Source organism: Elephantulus edwardii, unplaced genomic scaffold (assembly GCF_000299155.1).
Source record: "Elephantulus edwardii isolate Elephantulus edwardi_28Jun2011 unplaced genomic scaffold, EleEdw1.0 scaffold00291, whole genome shotgun sequence".
Taxonomy (NCBI): Eukaryota; Metazoa; Chordata; class Mammalia; order Macroscelidea; family Macroscelididae; genus Elephantulus; species Elephantulus edwardii.
The window spans coordinates 1,022,261-1,037,323 of NW_006400041.1; the positions used below are offsets into that span (position 1 = coordinate 1,022,261).

General features: G+C 51.5%; 1 protein-coding gene across 2 annotated transcripts; it reads left to right on the top strand.

Annotated features, from left to right (window-relative positions):
• Positions 1-297: 297 nt before the first annotated feature.
• CNNM3 (cyclin M3) lies at positions 298-14,778 on the top strand. 2 transcript variants are annotated; one of them, XM_006900702.1, is made up of 8 exons: positions 298-1,546; positions 7,807-7,950; positions 8,907-9,056; positions 9,317-9,486; positions 9,727-9,823; positions 10,437-10,561; positions 10,923-11,061; positions 14,717-14,778. In XM_006900702.1, exons 1-8 carry the CDS (start codon positions 298-300, stop codon positions 14,776-14,778), a joined length of 2,136 nt encoding a protein of 711 aa, XP_006900764.1. The 2 variants fall into 2 exon arrangements, with proteins under 2 accessions (XP_006900764.1, XP_006900765.1); XM_006900703.1 differs by lacking the exon at positions 7,807-7,950.
• Positions 14,779-15,063: the final 285 nt, after the last annotated feature.

Consider the following 15,063-nt stretch of genomic DNA (forward strand, 5'->3'; position numbering starts at 1 on the left):
TGCGAGCCGTTGGCAAGCGGGCTCGAGAAGCCCTGCAGCTCGTCATTGGTCCAGCTTTTTATAAACCACCAGCTGACCTCGGGAGCGGATTGTGAAGCCCCACGCCCCCGAGCGCCCCGGGCCTCGCGCCCTCAGCTTGTTTACTTCCCGGCGCAGCCTAGTCCGACCGGAGGCCCGCCCTCGCCCGCCACCTATAGGCGGAGGAGGAGCGAAGGCAGGCGACAATTGGCTGAGAGAAGCCAGAGGCACGGAGTGAGCAGGATAGGCTGCACGAGAAGCCGAGAGGAACAGCGGGAGATGGCGGCGGCAACGGCTGCCGGTTGGCTGGGCTGGTTGTTCGCTGCGTTCTGCTTGGGCAGTACCATCGGGAAAGCAACGTCGGGCCCGCAAGTACTGGGTTTCTGCGTGGAGGAGGACGGAGACCAGGGTTCAGGGTGGACGCGAGGAGAGGTGTTGGGGGCCGTGCCGGAGGCCACCTTCCTCCTGCGTTTCTCCGGCTCAGGCTTTGCCAACAGCTCCTGGTCCTGGGTTGCCCTCGAGGTGGCCGGCTGTCCCGAGGACAGGCCGTCCGCGGCGCCGGAGTTAGTGACGGCCCCTGCGGCAGGCGCGGGCGAGTGGCGTGCACTCCTGCGCCTGCGCGCCGAGGCCTTGCGTCCGCACTTGTCCCAGCTGGCGGTGCGCGTGGAGCCGGGCGGTGCGGCAGCTGAGGAGGCGGCGCCGCCCTGGGCGCTGGGCCTGGGGGCGGCCGGGCTGTTGGCGCTGGCGGCGCTGGCGCGGGGCCTGCAGCTAAGTGCGCTGGCGCTGGCTCCGGCCGAGCTGCAGGTGCTGCGGGAGAGCGGCTCGGAGGCGGAGCGCGCGGCTGCGCGGCGCCTAGAGCCTGCGCGACGGTGGGCGAGCTGCGCCCTGAGCGCTCTCTTGCTGCTCGCCAGCCTGGCGCAGGTGGCGCTTGCTGTGCTGCTGTACCGCGCCGCCGGCCAGCTCTTGGTGCCCGCCGTGCTGGGGAGCGCGGGGCTCGTGTTCCTGGTGGCGGAGGTGGTGCCTGCCGCGGTGAGCGGACGCTGGACGCTGGCACTGGCGCCTCGTGCACTCAGCCTCAGCCGCCTGGTGGTGCTGCTCACCCTGCCTGTTGCCCTGCCGGTGGGTCAGCTGCTGGAGCTGGCGGCACGCCCCGGGCGCCTCCGCGAGCGGGTGCTGGAGCTGGCGCGCGGCGGCGGTGACCGCTACAGCGATCTGAGCAAGGGCGTTTTGCGCTGCCGGACGGTGGAGGACGTGCTCACGCCGCTCGAAGACTGCTTCATGTTGGATGCCAGCGCTGTGCTGGACTTCGGTGTCCTGGCCAGCATCATGCAGAGTGGCCACACGCGCATCCCCGTGTACGAGGAGGAGCGCTCCAACATCGTGGACATGCTCTACCTCAAAGACTTGGCCTTTGTGGACCCTGAAGACTGCACGCCCCTCAGCACTATCACGCGCTTCTACAACCACCCACTCCACTTCGTCTTCAACGACACAAAGCTGGACGCTGTCTTGGAGGAGTTCAAGCGAGGTAACGGCTGGGAAATAGCAGAGGGGACTCAGATGCCTCAGCCTTCCCCTGGAAGATGTGTGGGGATTTATGGAACCCTCCAGGAAAGCGTCCCCCTCCTGGAGGGAGTGAGATCTCTGAGAGTCCTTTAAAAGAAGGTGCTGAGTGACCTGCAGGGCTGGTTTGCTTGGCTTTGATGGCTGGGATCCTCCCATCGCGGGCCATCACTGTGAGCTTGGACTTTGGCAGGTCCAGACCCTTTGGAAGAATGAAGTGGAGCATGTTGTTTGTAGACATCAGGCTGCTGTTTGTGTATGCTGGGTCATAAGTAGTACTTTCAGGGTACTCACCGATAAGATTGTTAGCTGCTGCTTTCCTGATTCCAGAAAAGGTTAGCAATTAGAAATTATTTTTCTACAGGTATGAAGGAAACATTTCTTTTGATTTCACTGAAAGCAACCAGATGGGTTAATCTAACTTCTCCCTCCTTTTTTTTAACATTCCCGTTTCTAACTAGTTTTGTTTTGTTTTCCTCCTTTCTGTCTCTTAAGTGAGGTTTTTGAGTTTTCCCCTCAACTCCACATTGTCCACTTATCCTTTCTCCAGATTTTCCCAGATGACTCTGAGGTTGAGAGTCCTGGTGGTGCCCTTCTGACACTCTTCTCATCGTCGTGGGAATACTCCTCAAGTGCTGAGTGCCCCCTGTGGTGGTCAGCCATGCTTCTCACTAGGAACTCCCTCCCAGAGGCTCCCTGGGATTCTGGCTCTTCTTGATCCTAAAGGCTGCCATCAGGTGGAGGAGTGAGCAGACCCTGTGGTTCTGGCATCTGTGAACTTTTGTCCTGTCCTCTCCTGTCCTGGAAGGTGTTCTCTGAGCCCCTTGATAGCTAGGTCGTGAAAGCAAGGTTTTCCAGTGTTGAGGCTGTGGCTGCATTGAACAGTACTGTTTAGTGCAAGTAGAGGCTCTGCAGGCATCCTCTCTCCTTACCCTTGCAAGACCTGCATGTTAAGGGGTAGGCAGTACTGTTCATACTGTATAGTGGGAGACATGTAGGCAACTGGTTTGCTGAAGAGAATCTCTTAGATGCTGCTTGCTATTTGCCTAGAAAGTGGGGAGGGGAGCCTAGGGTAGGACTCAGATGGCCTCCTGGGGTTGAGTACTCTACCAGGGTACCATAACCCTCTGGGGTAGTTGTTCCTGTAGCATGGTGGCCAGTGGCCCTGGGTCTGGATTCAGAGTGGAACAGATTCTATTCTTGCTCCTACTACCTCCTAGTTCGAGACCCTGGAAGACTGCTCAGCCTGTCATGGTGCTGGGGCCTCATTAATGATGTTGGGGAAAGAATCTGTTGAAATGAGAGACCTAAAGCAGTTAATAGCCCAGCTCCTGGTATACATGGACTCACTGTTTTGTGTTGTTTGATTTTTTTAATTTTTTTAAAATTTTTTGTACGTGTACTGTCAAATAAGGTATGACTGGTACAGGATGAGATTGCCGCCCCTGCTCCAGCAGAGCATCTGGTGGATTCGAACTGCTTACCTCTGGGATTGCAGGCATACACTCAGTTTTAATGGGGATTTTGTTCCTGAGTGGGATTTAATACAAGCAGTTCGGTTTGATGCTTGCAAACTCATGAATAGGAGCTCTCGTGGTACAGTGGTAAGCATGTGGCTGCTAACAGAAAGATTGGTAGTTCAAACCCAGTAACACCTCTGAGGAGGAAAGATGTGCCAGTCTGCTCTGTAAGGATTGTATTGTTGGTAACCCAGGGGACAGCTCTTGTCTGTCCTTGAGGGTTGCCATGATTCAATTTATTTGATGGCAGGGAGCTTTGAGTTCTTAACTCATGAGCAAGGGAATGAACCTGGAAGTGCTAAATCCATTTGTTCCAGAAATCTTGTCTCCCCCAGGTCCCCAGACTGCTTTCATTTTAGGGGAATTACCTGGAGAGAAGAAAGTGGAAAAGGAGGACATATGGGTCGGGAAGGGAGGCAGTATGCTGTGGCTATAAGATGGTGAATTGAGCGGTTTCACATGTTGAAGTGAAAGCCAGGAGAAGAGGGAAAGCCATAGTGGCTCCTGTTCTGGAGTGAGTGGCCTGAGAGCTGCTCTGGGCCATCTGACTGCAGGCAAGTTTCCTGCAGCCTGATGCCAGAGAATTTGGGGTTGAGTGCCTTTTGGCTTTAATCAGACTATTCCACAAGCTGCCTGCCAACAACGCGCAGCCTCCTGCTGGAAGCCAGTGGGGAGTTTAAAGAGTTGCAGAGATTTCTGAAGCCTGGAGATTGAGGAACTCTTTAGTATACCTTCCCTTCTCCCGGTCTTAAAGGAGCTTAGGAGAAGTGGCATCTGTGACATCACTTTCTGTGGCATCTGACATGCACACTCCTGGCTTTTTGTTCAGTGTATTCCCCTGCAGGGTTATCTTTATTGCACCTTGTTGAAGCTCTGCTCTTTATCCCCTCATTCCTGTTTATGAACAAAGGTCATATTTCAGCCTTTAAAGTTTTAAAAGTCAGTTCCCTTTGCATTGCACTGCCAAGAGTCCCAGGGGGTTGCAGGCCACTGTCTCCCTGGAGCTGGGGTCCCTTTGTATCTTTGGCAGTTCCCAAGTCCAGCCTTATTCCTTCTGCTCCTTCAGAACATTGTGTGCCTGGGAACTGTGTACACTGTGTGCAGACTGGAGATGACATACTGCTTGTTTTGTGTTTTCATCACCAGGAGTGAGACTTGGGAGCTGCAGTAAGGGGTATGTGTTTTGCTTAGAGCTGTTAACTCCTGCCTCCTTTCTCAACCCTGGATGGACATTCAGCCCAAGAAGAGATTCGAGTGGGTGACCTTTTCTAAGCTCTGCTTTATTGTCAGAAGCCAAAGGATTGCTGCAGTCCTGTAAAGACACCTGCTCAGACAGTTAGTTATGTGCATGCTGCTCTTCTCATGAGACAAATCTATACATTTGTTTTAAAAAATAAGGGCGGGAGGAAATGAAATCCCTGCTGCATTACTAAGACTGGCTTAGAAGTTAGGTATTGTGGAAAGGTATGCTGAATCCACAGGATTCATGAGTACCCTGGGCATGCTTTCCAAACATTCAAGCTTCTTCTCCAAAGTTCTCTGTCGATATTGGTGAGATGAGTCCCCTGTGTCTAGCTTGTTCCGTGAGAGCCAGACGCCACCTCCTTTCAGAGCATTTTCTCCAACCAGTTGGGGAAAGTGCAGTGCCTCCACCTGCTCCTTCTGTTTACCCTACTGCTTTGCAGGGCTGCCTTCTGACCACTCGGACATTTTGTATTGAGACTGTAACTCCCAATATATTCTACTTTGGGAGGATCCCTCGTAGCACAGTGGGTAAACGCTTGGCTGGTAGTCAGCAAGTCTGTGGTCGCACCATCGGCAGCTCTGGAAGAGAAAGGAAGCAGGAGTCCACTTCCGTAAGAATTACAGTCATGGACATCACAGCATGGCTCTGCTTTGTCACATAGCGGTCACCAGGGGTCGCAGTCAGTTCAGCATGCAGCTGGTTTAATAGTCTTCAAGGGATCTTCCTGAATCATCTCAGTGTGTGTAGGTTAATGAGGAACTAATACCTAGTTTATAAAAGTTTGAAATTATGAGTTCTTATAGGTAGTCAGCCAAAGAGACAATGTGAGTTGGGGCTCCTCTGCTCTGACACAGCTGTTTAGAAACTGGTCTTGGGTTCGTGGAGTGCTGTGGACCAGGACGTGGTTCGGGATATGGTTCAGGCCCTTGGCTGCCTTTCTCTGGCCTGAGAGATTCTGTCACATGGCTGGGGCTTTGTGATGTCACTTGCACACCAGCATGAGCTAAACCAACATAACACTGTGGGGTGGAAACCCGTGCTGCTCATGTGGGGCTCTGACTCCACGGGAGTGGGTGCACAGGTCTCCTGGCGAGTGGGAAAGCGAGGACATAGAACATCCTGAAGAGCAGGCCTGTGCATACTGAGAGTCCTCTCTCACTGTGTAAGTCCCTGGAAGAGAAAGGACCAGAGACTCAGGCCATTGTTCTTTTCTGTGAGAGTATGCATGGGTTCTGAAACCAGCTACCTGGGTTTGTTTTGCAGGTTTCTTATGACCACAAACTAGGAAATCGTGTGATGTGACGGTTCATAAAGTTAATAAATGAATAAAAAGCACTTGCTACCTGGAACACTAAATATTCCATTTCCTCACTTCTGACACACGTTTATGACAGCTCTAGATGACATCTCAACATTTGTAAAAATTCAATTACTATCTTTACTTTTTTAAAAAAAAATAATACCATTCCTTGGTCATTGTGTTAGTAGTCACATTCAGTTAATATCTTTTTCTTTTTTTTTTTTTAAATAATGCCATTCCATGATCATTGTGTTAGTGGTCACATACTAGTAATGGATCTTTGACTCATGTTTCAGGGAAAATAGCACACCAAGTTTCGACATGGTCTTTGGAGACCTTTATTAAGATACTGACAGGTCCAGGTCAGACAGATCACTGGGAAATTCTGTCAACATGCTGCCAAGCCATGGGTTTCAGCTGTAAGATTTTGATTACTGTTGTAGGCAGGACATAGGGATGCAATTTCAAATGAAAAAACTTCAGGATTTGTTCTGGGGCTCGCTTCACCATGATAATACGTTCTGGTCAGAGTTACAAGTCTGGGCAGTCGTTAAGGACATGGCAGACAAGCTTCCTGGGCTTCTGTCTCAGCCTCTCCCAGTTGGAGAGCCTTCTCTGTCACTCCTTACATAGTCAGAACCTACTCATAGCTGACCCTCAGGGGTTTGGAGTTTGTACGTTTCAGGCATGAGATTGCTGGCCTGTCTGCTGTGGAGCCACTGATGGATTCAAACAGGCAGAGGCACTGCTATGGGTTAGTGCCATCATAGCTCCCTCTGCTGGAGGTGGTGATTTGCTTTTACCACCCTTCTGAGGATAGAGTCACAGGTTTGGGTATATCTGAGTAGCACTGGGACTACGCTATAGACCTCAGCTTTCTACAAGCCAGATGCTTCGGATTGGAAGCACTAGTGCACTCTCTGCATTTTCATTCTATACTTTGGCACAGATGTACCTCACTACTTATAAAAGGCATGTGATTGAAAGAATGAGACAGAGCATGCTGAATAGACTGTGCCAAAGAGCCGATCTCTGTCTCAACCTCTGTGTTGTAATTAAGCACCAGAGCTCTGGTGGCCTAGGGGTAAAGAAGCTGTATCATCCTCAATCCCAAAGACATAAGGTCCAGATCTACCAGCTGCTTCACAAAAGAGGGCTGGGTTTTCTCCTCCTCTGCGTTAATACCTCTGAAAACCCCCTGGAGGGTCAGCTGTGGGTCAGTTCACACTCGATGGTACACACATTTGATGATTGAATTACATAGTGCTTCTCTAACATTGTAAGTTGTGTAGTGTCGGCAGATTTTATTTAGGGTGCTGGCTCTAGGGGAAGGTCTTTGTCCCTTTTCAGCCTCTGTCCTTGGCTCCTTGGTGATCTTCTCGTGCCAAGGTATCCGTCTTCCCACATCTCTGGTTGTTGGCTTGCAGCTTGCTCTGTTTTAAAGCTCGGAGATTTGACTACATCCACAGCCTACATTCAAACTACCTCATTAACAAGACAAAGACAACCCCTTCCCAAAGGCATTCTTTTTTTCTTTTTTTAAAAAATTTTAATAATTTTAAAGGCATTCTAGCTAACCACTGATAAAAACCCCAGACCGGACCCATTGCCTTGAGTTTCCAAATCAGACTTTGGTTTTATGGGAGGAGAGTGTGACCAGTGCACCTCATGTGCACCCACCACCTTTCAAAAGAGGCGTCTTTGTCACTTTGGTGCTGAACAGGTTTCAGTGGAGGTTAAGACAGACTAAGGAGAGAGTTCTGAGGGCCTGCTCCCCAGAACTGACCAATGAGCCTGGGGATCAGAGCATGTTCATGGGGGTCGCAAGCATTGTGCTGACTGGATCTGGTGGTGACTCTCCTTGGTTCTTGCTTCTGGAAGTCCATGGCAGTTTTAGGAACCCCTCCCTCTCGGAGCCAGCCTGAGTGAGCTCCCGAGCTCGCTTTCCCACTTTGACTCTGCACCTGAACCTGTGTACCAGTTAGCCTTTGTTAGTCACATTGTTGGTTTCCTGGCTTCCTTTGTAAACAGAGGGAGACCACTGAGAAGGCAGGCTGTGGTTCTCCCTCCAGTGTTCAGCCATGGCCTCACCAGCCTCTGGTCTACGTGTCCTGCAGAGGTGAGCGCGGAGACTTAACATGCAAACCCCCTTTTCACAGGGAAGTCCCACCTGGCTATCGTGCAGAAGGTGAACAATGAGGGGGAGGGCGACCCCTTCTACGAGGTCCTCGGCCTGGTCACCCTGGAGGATGTCATCGAAGAGATCATCAAGTCAGAGATCCTGGACGAGTCTGAAGACTACCGTGAGTTTTGATTTCCCAGAGCTTTTGCCTCAGCTGGTTTTTCAAACTTGTAGGGATGGAAATGGGTGTGAGAGGATGCTGGGTCTGTTTCTTTTGTCGGGTCATTTTGCTGGAAACAGGCTGAATCTCTGGTTCCCAGCTAAGGCCACTATTAAAAAAAACAAACACACACCTAGGGCCACTTGGGAGCCTCCATAACTGCGTTGTTCACAGCCATGGAAACTCAAGTGTAGGTCCTCACTGCAGGTCTGTTTCTGATTGGGCAGCCAAGAGTGATTAGCAGCTGTGCTAATCATGGAGGACAGTGCTCTGCCTTGGTCTCTCTTCCGTCTTCCCTTGTACAGTGTGGACATGTTGCTAAAGACACCCCATTCTTTCATTCCAGGAAGGTGTTCTCAATGCAAATGATGGGGTCTTTTGTCTTAGCAGGGTGCCTGGACTCTGCAGGGCACACACATAACTGGTGCTCATATGGTGCCAGGGACACTGTCCACTCCCCCCGTAAGGATATCACTTTACACCTGACATGGCGTCTTCATTTGGTCGCTTTTACTCTCCTTGGCATCAGGTCATCACGGGACCTGCTACTCTTTAGGACTGTTAATTCTCAAAAGCACATTTTCCAGGAAAAGGTCTTTTAACAGTGGAGAACATTTAAATAACTGCTTGTCTGTCATATCAGCATCATTTCTCAACCACTTTCCAGACACGCATGCTTTCCCGGGATTTGGTGACACTGCGGGCCCCTTATGTCCTGGGAGCCAGGATTGCTGCAGTCTGGCACTGGTGGCCCGACACTGTCGGAGGGGCTGTGGTGCTCTGATACTGCCTCCTCCCCAGCCCCCTGAGCCCTCAGATCTGTGGAGAAGGTAGTCGGGCCAAGTGCTCCATTGGTATGATCTTGTTGGCTGGACAGGTTGCTGATGCTTAAGGACACATTTTTTTTGCCACTTCAGGAGACACAAAGGTGAAGAGGAAGCCTACTTCTTTGAGTGCCCCTCTCAAGCAGAAGGAGGAATTTTCCCTGTTCAAAGTGTCCGAGGATGAATGCAAAGTGAAGATCTCGCCACAGCTGCTCCTCGCCACACAGCGCTTCCTTTCTCGAGGTGAGGGTGAACATGGGCTTTGTGCCTTGTTAGGTGGGTCCCAGGAGGACACTCAGTTGGCCTCCCACGAGGGCGAGCTTCTTTCTGCCACGTGGCTGAAGGCTGGCCTCTCTGTGCACCCTGAGACGGGCTGGTGCAGGTTCCCTGCTTGTCCCGTGGAGGCACTGTGTGTGAGCTTGGCTCTGGCCCTGCTCAGGCAGTCAGATGAGGGTTTGTGAGCTCTCCTGGTCCTTGTGGACACCATTCCTTCCCTCGGCCAGAGGTGGATGTGTTCAGCCCCCTGCGAATCTCCGAGAAGGTCCTGCTGCATCTGCTAAAGCACCCCAGTGTCAACCAGGAAGTGAAGTTTGACGAGAGCAACCGCCTGGCTGCGGACCATTACCTCTACCAGCGCAGCCGGCCGGTGGATTACTTTATTCTCATCCTACAGGTAACTGGGGTGGTGCTAGCTGGCTTCTCCCACATCCCCATAAAATAGGGGAGAGGGCCTGTGAGAAAAGGCAGGGAAACAAAGACTCCAGGGCCCCTCCCCTCAATAAGTGGGTTTAGTGCTTTCTCCTTGTGCCCCTTTCTGACAGGAATGATAATCCAGCATGCCCGTTTGCTTTTTCTCCCTTCTCCCACCCTCTCCTTCTTTCCTGCCCCCCTTTTCCCTCTTCTTTCCTCCCAGGGCAGAGTTGAAGTGGAGATCGGGAAAGAGGGTTTGAAGTTCGAGAACGGGGCCTTCACCTACTATGGAGTGTCTGCCCTGGCAGCACCATCGTCGGGTGAGCAGGGGTCCCCAGCCCTCAAGAGCCGCCACCTGGGCCAGCATTGCCTGGGATTGATCTACTTGCAGAGCCCACACGCCCTACACCCCCCTCCATTGCTGTGGACCTCCACACAACTCCTCCACTTAACGCTGTAGGCCACCACACACCACACATGCCTCCCGCCCTCGTTATTGCTGTGGACCTTCACACATGCCCCTCTCTAGTTATTGCTATGAACCTCCACACACCCCACTCCATTTACTTCTGTGAACCACACACCCACCCCAGGCCCCCCTCCAGTTATTGTCTTGGACCTCCAAGGCCTGGAGTCTAGCCATCCTTTCTGCCAGACCTACCCCTTTAGCATGGTTTGTGGCCCACAGCTGAGCCATCTGTGTTAGGACCCATTGGCATGTCTTATATCCGGGCAGGGGGAGGGGAAGGGACAGAGTTCCTTCAGGATTTCCCGGTGCACCCACTGCTGTGCTTTGCTGTCTCTGTACACCATCCTCCTCAGAGTCCTGCTCAGGATGATATGTGGGGGGATTCTACAGAATGCCTTCACCCTGGTTCTGCACAGCTGCCCGCACTGGCGTAGGCCCCTGTTACTGACTGTTCCTTCTACTAGTTCACCAGTCCCCGGTGTCCTCGCTCCGCCGTGATCTGCAGCCCGAGCCAGCAGATGGCCCCCGTCCTTCCACCTACTGTCCAGACTACACTGTGAGGGCCCTCTCTGACCTGCAATTTATTAAGGTGACCGCCTGGGCAACTCATTGGTTCTGACTTGCAACCAGCTATGGGTCCCCAGAGGTGTGAGCAGCTGGTCCCAGGTTTCTGTGGATTTAGAGTGAATTCAGTTGATTTCTACCAAGACTTCTCCAAGCAAGGGCGGGCTTGCTTTTCTCACAACCCCTTTGGCCCCTGGTGGTCTGGTCCTATTTCCAGACCTAGCTGGCTGATTTCCATTGGAGGTCTCCTCTGTTCTTAACCATTTCCAGGTTCTCTTCTTCCCACATTGTGACTCCAGTGTAGACTAGGGACTTGTAGGCGACAGGGAATGTTGTGCATTCTCGGCTTATCCCTGCTGCCTCACCAGACACACCTCCACCTGCAGGTTACGCGGCTGCAGTACCTCAATGCACTCCTGGCTAGCCGAGCTCAGAATTTGCCACAGTCCCCTGAAAGCATGGACGTCCAGGTTATCCCAGGCAGCCAGACCAGGCTCCTCTGTGACAAGACGGCGGCAGCACCAGGTGACTGCAGAGCATGTCCTTTGTCCAGACCCATGGGCGTGCATGTTCTGCCCTTCTTCCTGTTTGCACGCACATGTACGCACACACATGCACACAAAGGCTCTGCCTCTGCTCTGCATTCTTTATTCTTTTTCTTCACCTTTTTGTCTTAATTACCTTCTTATTCCTTTAAAAAAATTATGGTGACAGAAACTATAGACCAAGTCCTGTCATGTTCCTATTGAGGAAGAACCTCCAGTGGGTTTTCAGGGGCAGTAAACACGTGGGAGGAGATTGCTCATCTTTCAAATAGAATGTCCACTAATTACCATCAGGTTGGAATTGGGTCATAGCTGACCCTCCAGCAGGTTTTCAGATTCTGGAAATCACATGAGAGGACATTACCAAGCTTTCTCCCTCAGAGTAGCTGGTGTATTCAAACTACCTGCCTTTACGTTGGTAGTGCAACTCCTTTAGCCACTTCGCCACCAGAGCTCCCACATAAAATGACATTTATTAAGTCAGCATTTTTTCTTAAGAGCTTGTTAGGATGGTTTGACTTAGAGGTTATTTGCCAAATGTGAATAATAAGATCATGTTCAGACAGTTCGGGACATTTAGGATTGGGGTTGGGTCACAGATAGGCTTGACTTAGGCATTGGCTTGGTGAAATTATTCCAGAAGCCAGAAAGGCACCTGTTGAGTTGTTTGATCAAGTCCTGTTGATGCTTAATGCCTGTCATATCCGGGGTCCATTGTTGTTGTTGATTGCCTTCGAGTTGAGCACAACTCATAGCAAGCCTGTGAACAAAAGGCTTGAAGCCTTTCTATAACTTAGCGACATTTATCGACGTTCATAGAGTTTCTGGAGGCATGTTGTTTAGGAAGTGGATGCCACTCCTGCTTCCAAAGGATCCATTAAGAGCGGGAAAATGATACTGCAATCAGCAGGCTGTGTGTGAGGGGACCCAAGGCTAAGGTGGTAGACTCAACCCTCCTGTGTAAGGCAGGGGAAATGCTGAGTTCGGTGACAGCTCGGCCTTGCATGGAAGTGGTACAAGTGTCTGGGAACTTTCTTATTGTGATTCCAGAAGATACTCCAGTTGAGTTCCTTGGTTTGGGTTAGAGGTAGCCCACAGAGCCCCTGAGAGACTGGATGGCTCACCATCGTCTGCCCCTTGATGTGCTGACCAGCACTTACTGACACTGCCAGGCCTGATGTACCCGACACATGTAACTGCCTGCACTAGTGAGAGGTGGTAGGTGGTGGTCTCATGTTAGAGACAGGAAAAGCCAAGGTAGAGAGGAGTCACAGCCCCCAGTATGTGCCACATTAGAAACCAGAAGCTCTGCCTGGGAGCCTAGGCCTGCTTGCCCTGCTTCATAGGGAATGGTTTAGAGCTTGAGAAAGTAGAGATGGTTTTATAACGAAAAGTACTTTCTGCATAGTGACGTTCCATGCAGTTAGAGGGGACAGAGCACCCCGCTGTGGGCTGCCCGTGTGCCCACAGCTCTGGCTGTGGTGGGGTGGTAGGTCACAAGTGCAGGGGGGCCCGGATCCTTTCCTAAGTGAGTGCACTTCTGGGTGGCAGCCCTTTGTGGGGTTCATCTAGTTCTGGCTCTTCTCTGCCCTGGTGTTTTATTTCACGGGACTTTTCTTGTGCAGTTACCAGATTGAGGGGTCACATTGTTACACCAGATTTTGAGACTTCAAAGCTGAAACATGGTATTGATGTGGTTTGGTTTTCCCTGTGCAGTGGGAGCGCCCCTGGCTGCCTGAGCACCTTCTATCCTCTTGTGTGTACCATGTCTGGGGATAGACCAGGGCTGAGGAGGATAGCCTTCTCATCACAGCTTTTATCATATGCCAGGAACAGTTTTTGCTTCAGCTGCTCACTAAGCAGTCTTTTTTTTTTCTTTCCCAATAACGGCACAGGACTCTTTATTTCCTTTTATCATTAATTTCTCTTGTGCTCAGTGGGTCGTTTATGGAGCCTTGGCGGCATAGTTAAAGGTCTTGGCTGTCACCAGAAGGTTGGAGGTTCAAACCTACCAGCCCCTCCAGGGGAGAATGGTGAAACAGTGTGTTTTGTAAAGACCCACAGCCCTAGAAACCCTGTGGGGCAGTTACGCTCTGTCTGCCAGGTGTCTGAGTCAGAATGAACTCAGTGGCACTGGGTTTGGTGAATCACTTTGTCCACTGCTCCATAAGCATAATGTTATTTCTCTCTAAGTGTTTATCTGATCTTTATCCCAGTGAGGCTCACCTGCTAACCTTCTGTTCCTTCCTTGGCTTTGTGGGGCACTCCTGAGGGTTTATGCCCCTGCCCAGAAAAGCTGGCATCGTTCCCCCCTTACTGTCTTTGCTGGTGCCAGCACTTTAGTAGCACAGGGCAAAGGCAGTGCCTGGGAGCTTTGGGCGCAGAATACTCTACAGGAAGTACCTTTCTCTCCCCGCCTTACCCTTGTTAACTCCTGTTTCTAATCCAGTTAGTTGTTTAGAAAATACTTTGAGGACAACAATATTCAGCAATAAACAGCAGTGGAAAGCAATCTCTGGCCAAGGCCAACTACGGCTAGCTGCCTGGTTTTATAACGTTTTAGTAAAACGTAACTCTTTGTTCATGTTCATGTTCTTGAGCTGCAGCAGTGGAGCTGAGACTTGTGATAGGTACCCATGACTTGTAACTCCTAAAAATAGTGCCCTTCCCAGAAGAAGGAGGTCTGGTGGCTGGTCTGTAGGGAGTGACACTGCTAGCCCACAGGCGAGGTTGCTCCAACGGAGGATAGAGGGCTCCTTTGGGCCTTTTCTGGCCTTGCAAACCTGCTGGAAGGCTCCAGGAGGACTGCAGTGAGTTTGAAAAAAAAAATTCTGATTCTGAGCAGCTCTTCCCCATAGCTGTGTGTGTGTAAGGGAAAGTCTAGAAAGACTCTGGTGGGCAGTTTCCTGGCTGTCAGGAGGGGGTGGGCAGTGGAAGGCCTGTGGCTTGTCTTGGTGCTTCTTCCCGGTAGCCTGCCCATCTTTGCTGCCCAGCACAAGCTACGGGTCTGCCATTTCTGCTGAATGGCTTGTTTCCTCTCTCTTTCTCTGTCTGTCTCTTTGCTCTCTAGCCTGCCCAGTAGACCTTTCCCTCTTTGGCACACTTGGAAACGGCACTTGATAAATGACTGTGGACAAGTGAGCCTTTTTTGTTTTCAAAGAACCACCAAGGTAAATGTCTTCTCTTTCCTTTCTACAGACCTAAGGTGCTGGGGGTAGGCCTGCAAACAGCCCTCCCCTGGCCTGGGAGGCATTGCTGCGTGAGGGGTGCTTCCTGTCCTGTAGCAGCCTTTTTTTTTTTTCTCACTTCACTTTTCTTGGAGGAGATACAAAAATGGAGAGAGCATGGACTACTTGCTCAGCTCTGGAAATGGGGTTTCCTTCCAGCAAAGGGCTCTTTGCTCTCAGGGTGGGTCCTCCTACCCGGCACTGACCCCCACCTGGCTCGTCCTCCTACCAGGAGGGCATCCACTCTCAGTGGCCCAGCATCTTCCCAGCTGTGCCCTCCTGTCACCTCACCAATCCTGAGTCTCCTCTGCCAAACGCTTCCTGTCCTAAAGAGCATTTTTTAATTTCCTTTTCATAGGCTAGGCTGCCTATACTAATGTTGTTAACGTACTTTTCTTTCTCCTCTAGGGTCCCAAAGCAGAGCAGGCATCCCATCAGAGGAGAGTCCTGGGAGGAACCCAGGAGTTTAATTTCTTGCCAAGCAGCCCCATATCTGGGGAATGGACAAGCATGTGGGGACCTGGAGGGAGCCACAGCTCATGCTGTCCTTTCCCTGTCCCCTCCTGGCCATGTTTTAGATGGCCTGTATAGATGGTCCAGGGCTGTGTGCGTCAGGACAAGCTTCAGCGCCCGAGGCCTTCAGTATGCCCTGCTCTCCTTTAGGGAGATGGGGACCAGCCAAGCACAGCCCTCCAGGCCAGCTGCTGGGAGAAATGAAAGAATGCCATCATCTCTAGTCCTGAGGCCCAGTTCCT

What these genes read in the sequence shown, in the direction of transcription:
- CNNM3 (XM_006900702.1), top strand. Translation starts at nt 298, where the DNA reads ATGGCGGCGGCAACGGCTGCCGGTTGGCTGGGCTGGTTGTTCGCTGCG. An exon ending in ACAGCGCTTCCTTTCTCGAG is followed by an intron (nt 9,057 to 9,316) that starts GTGAGGGTGAAC and finishes TCCCTCGGCCAG; the next exon opens with AGGTGGATGTGTTCAGCCCC. An exon ending in ACTTTATTCTCATCCTACAG is followed by an intron (nt 9,487 to 9,726) that starts GTAACTGGGGTG and finishes CTTTCCTCCCAG; the next exon opens with GGCAGAGTTGAAGTGGAGAT.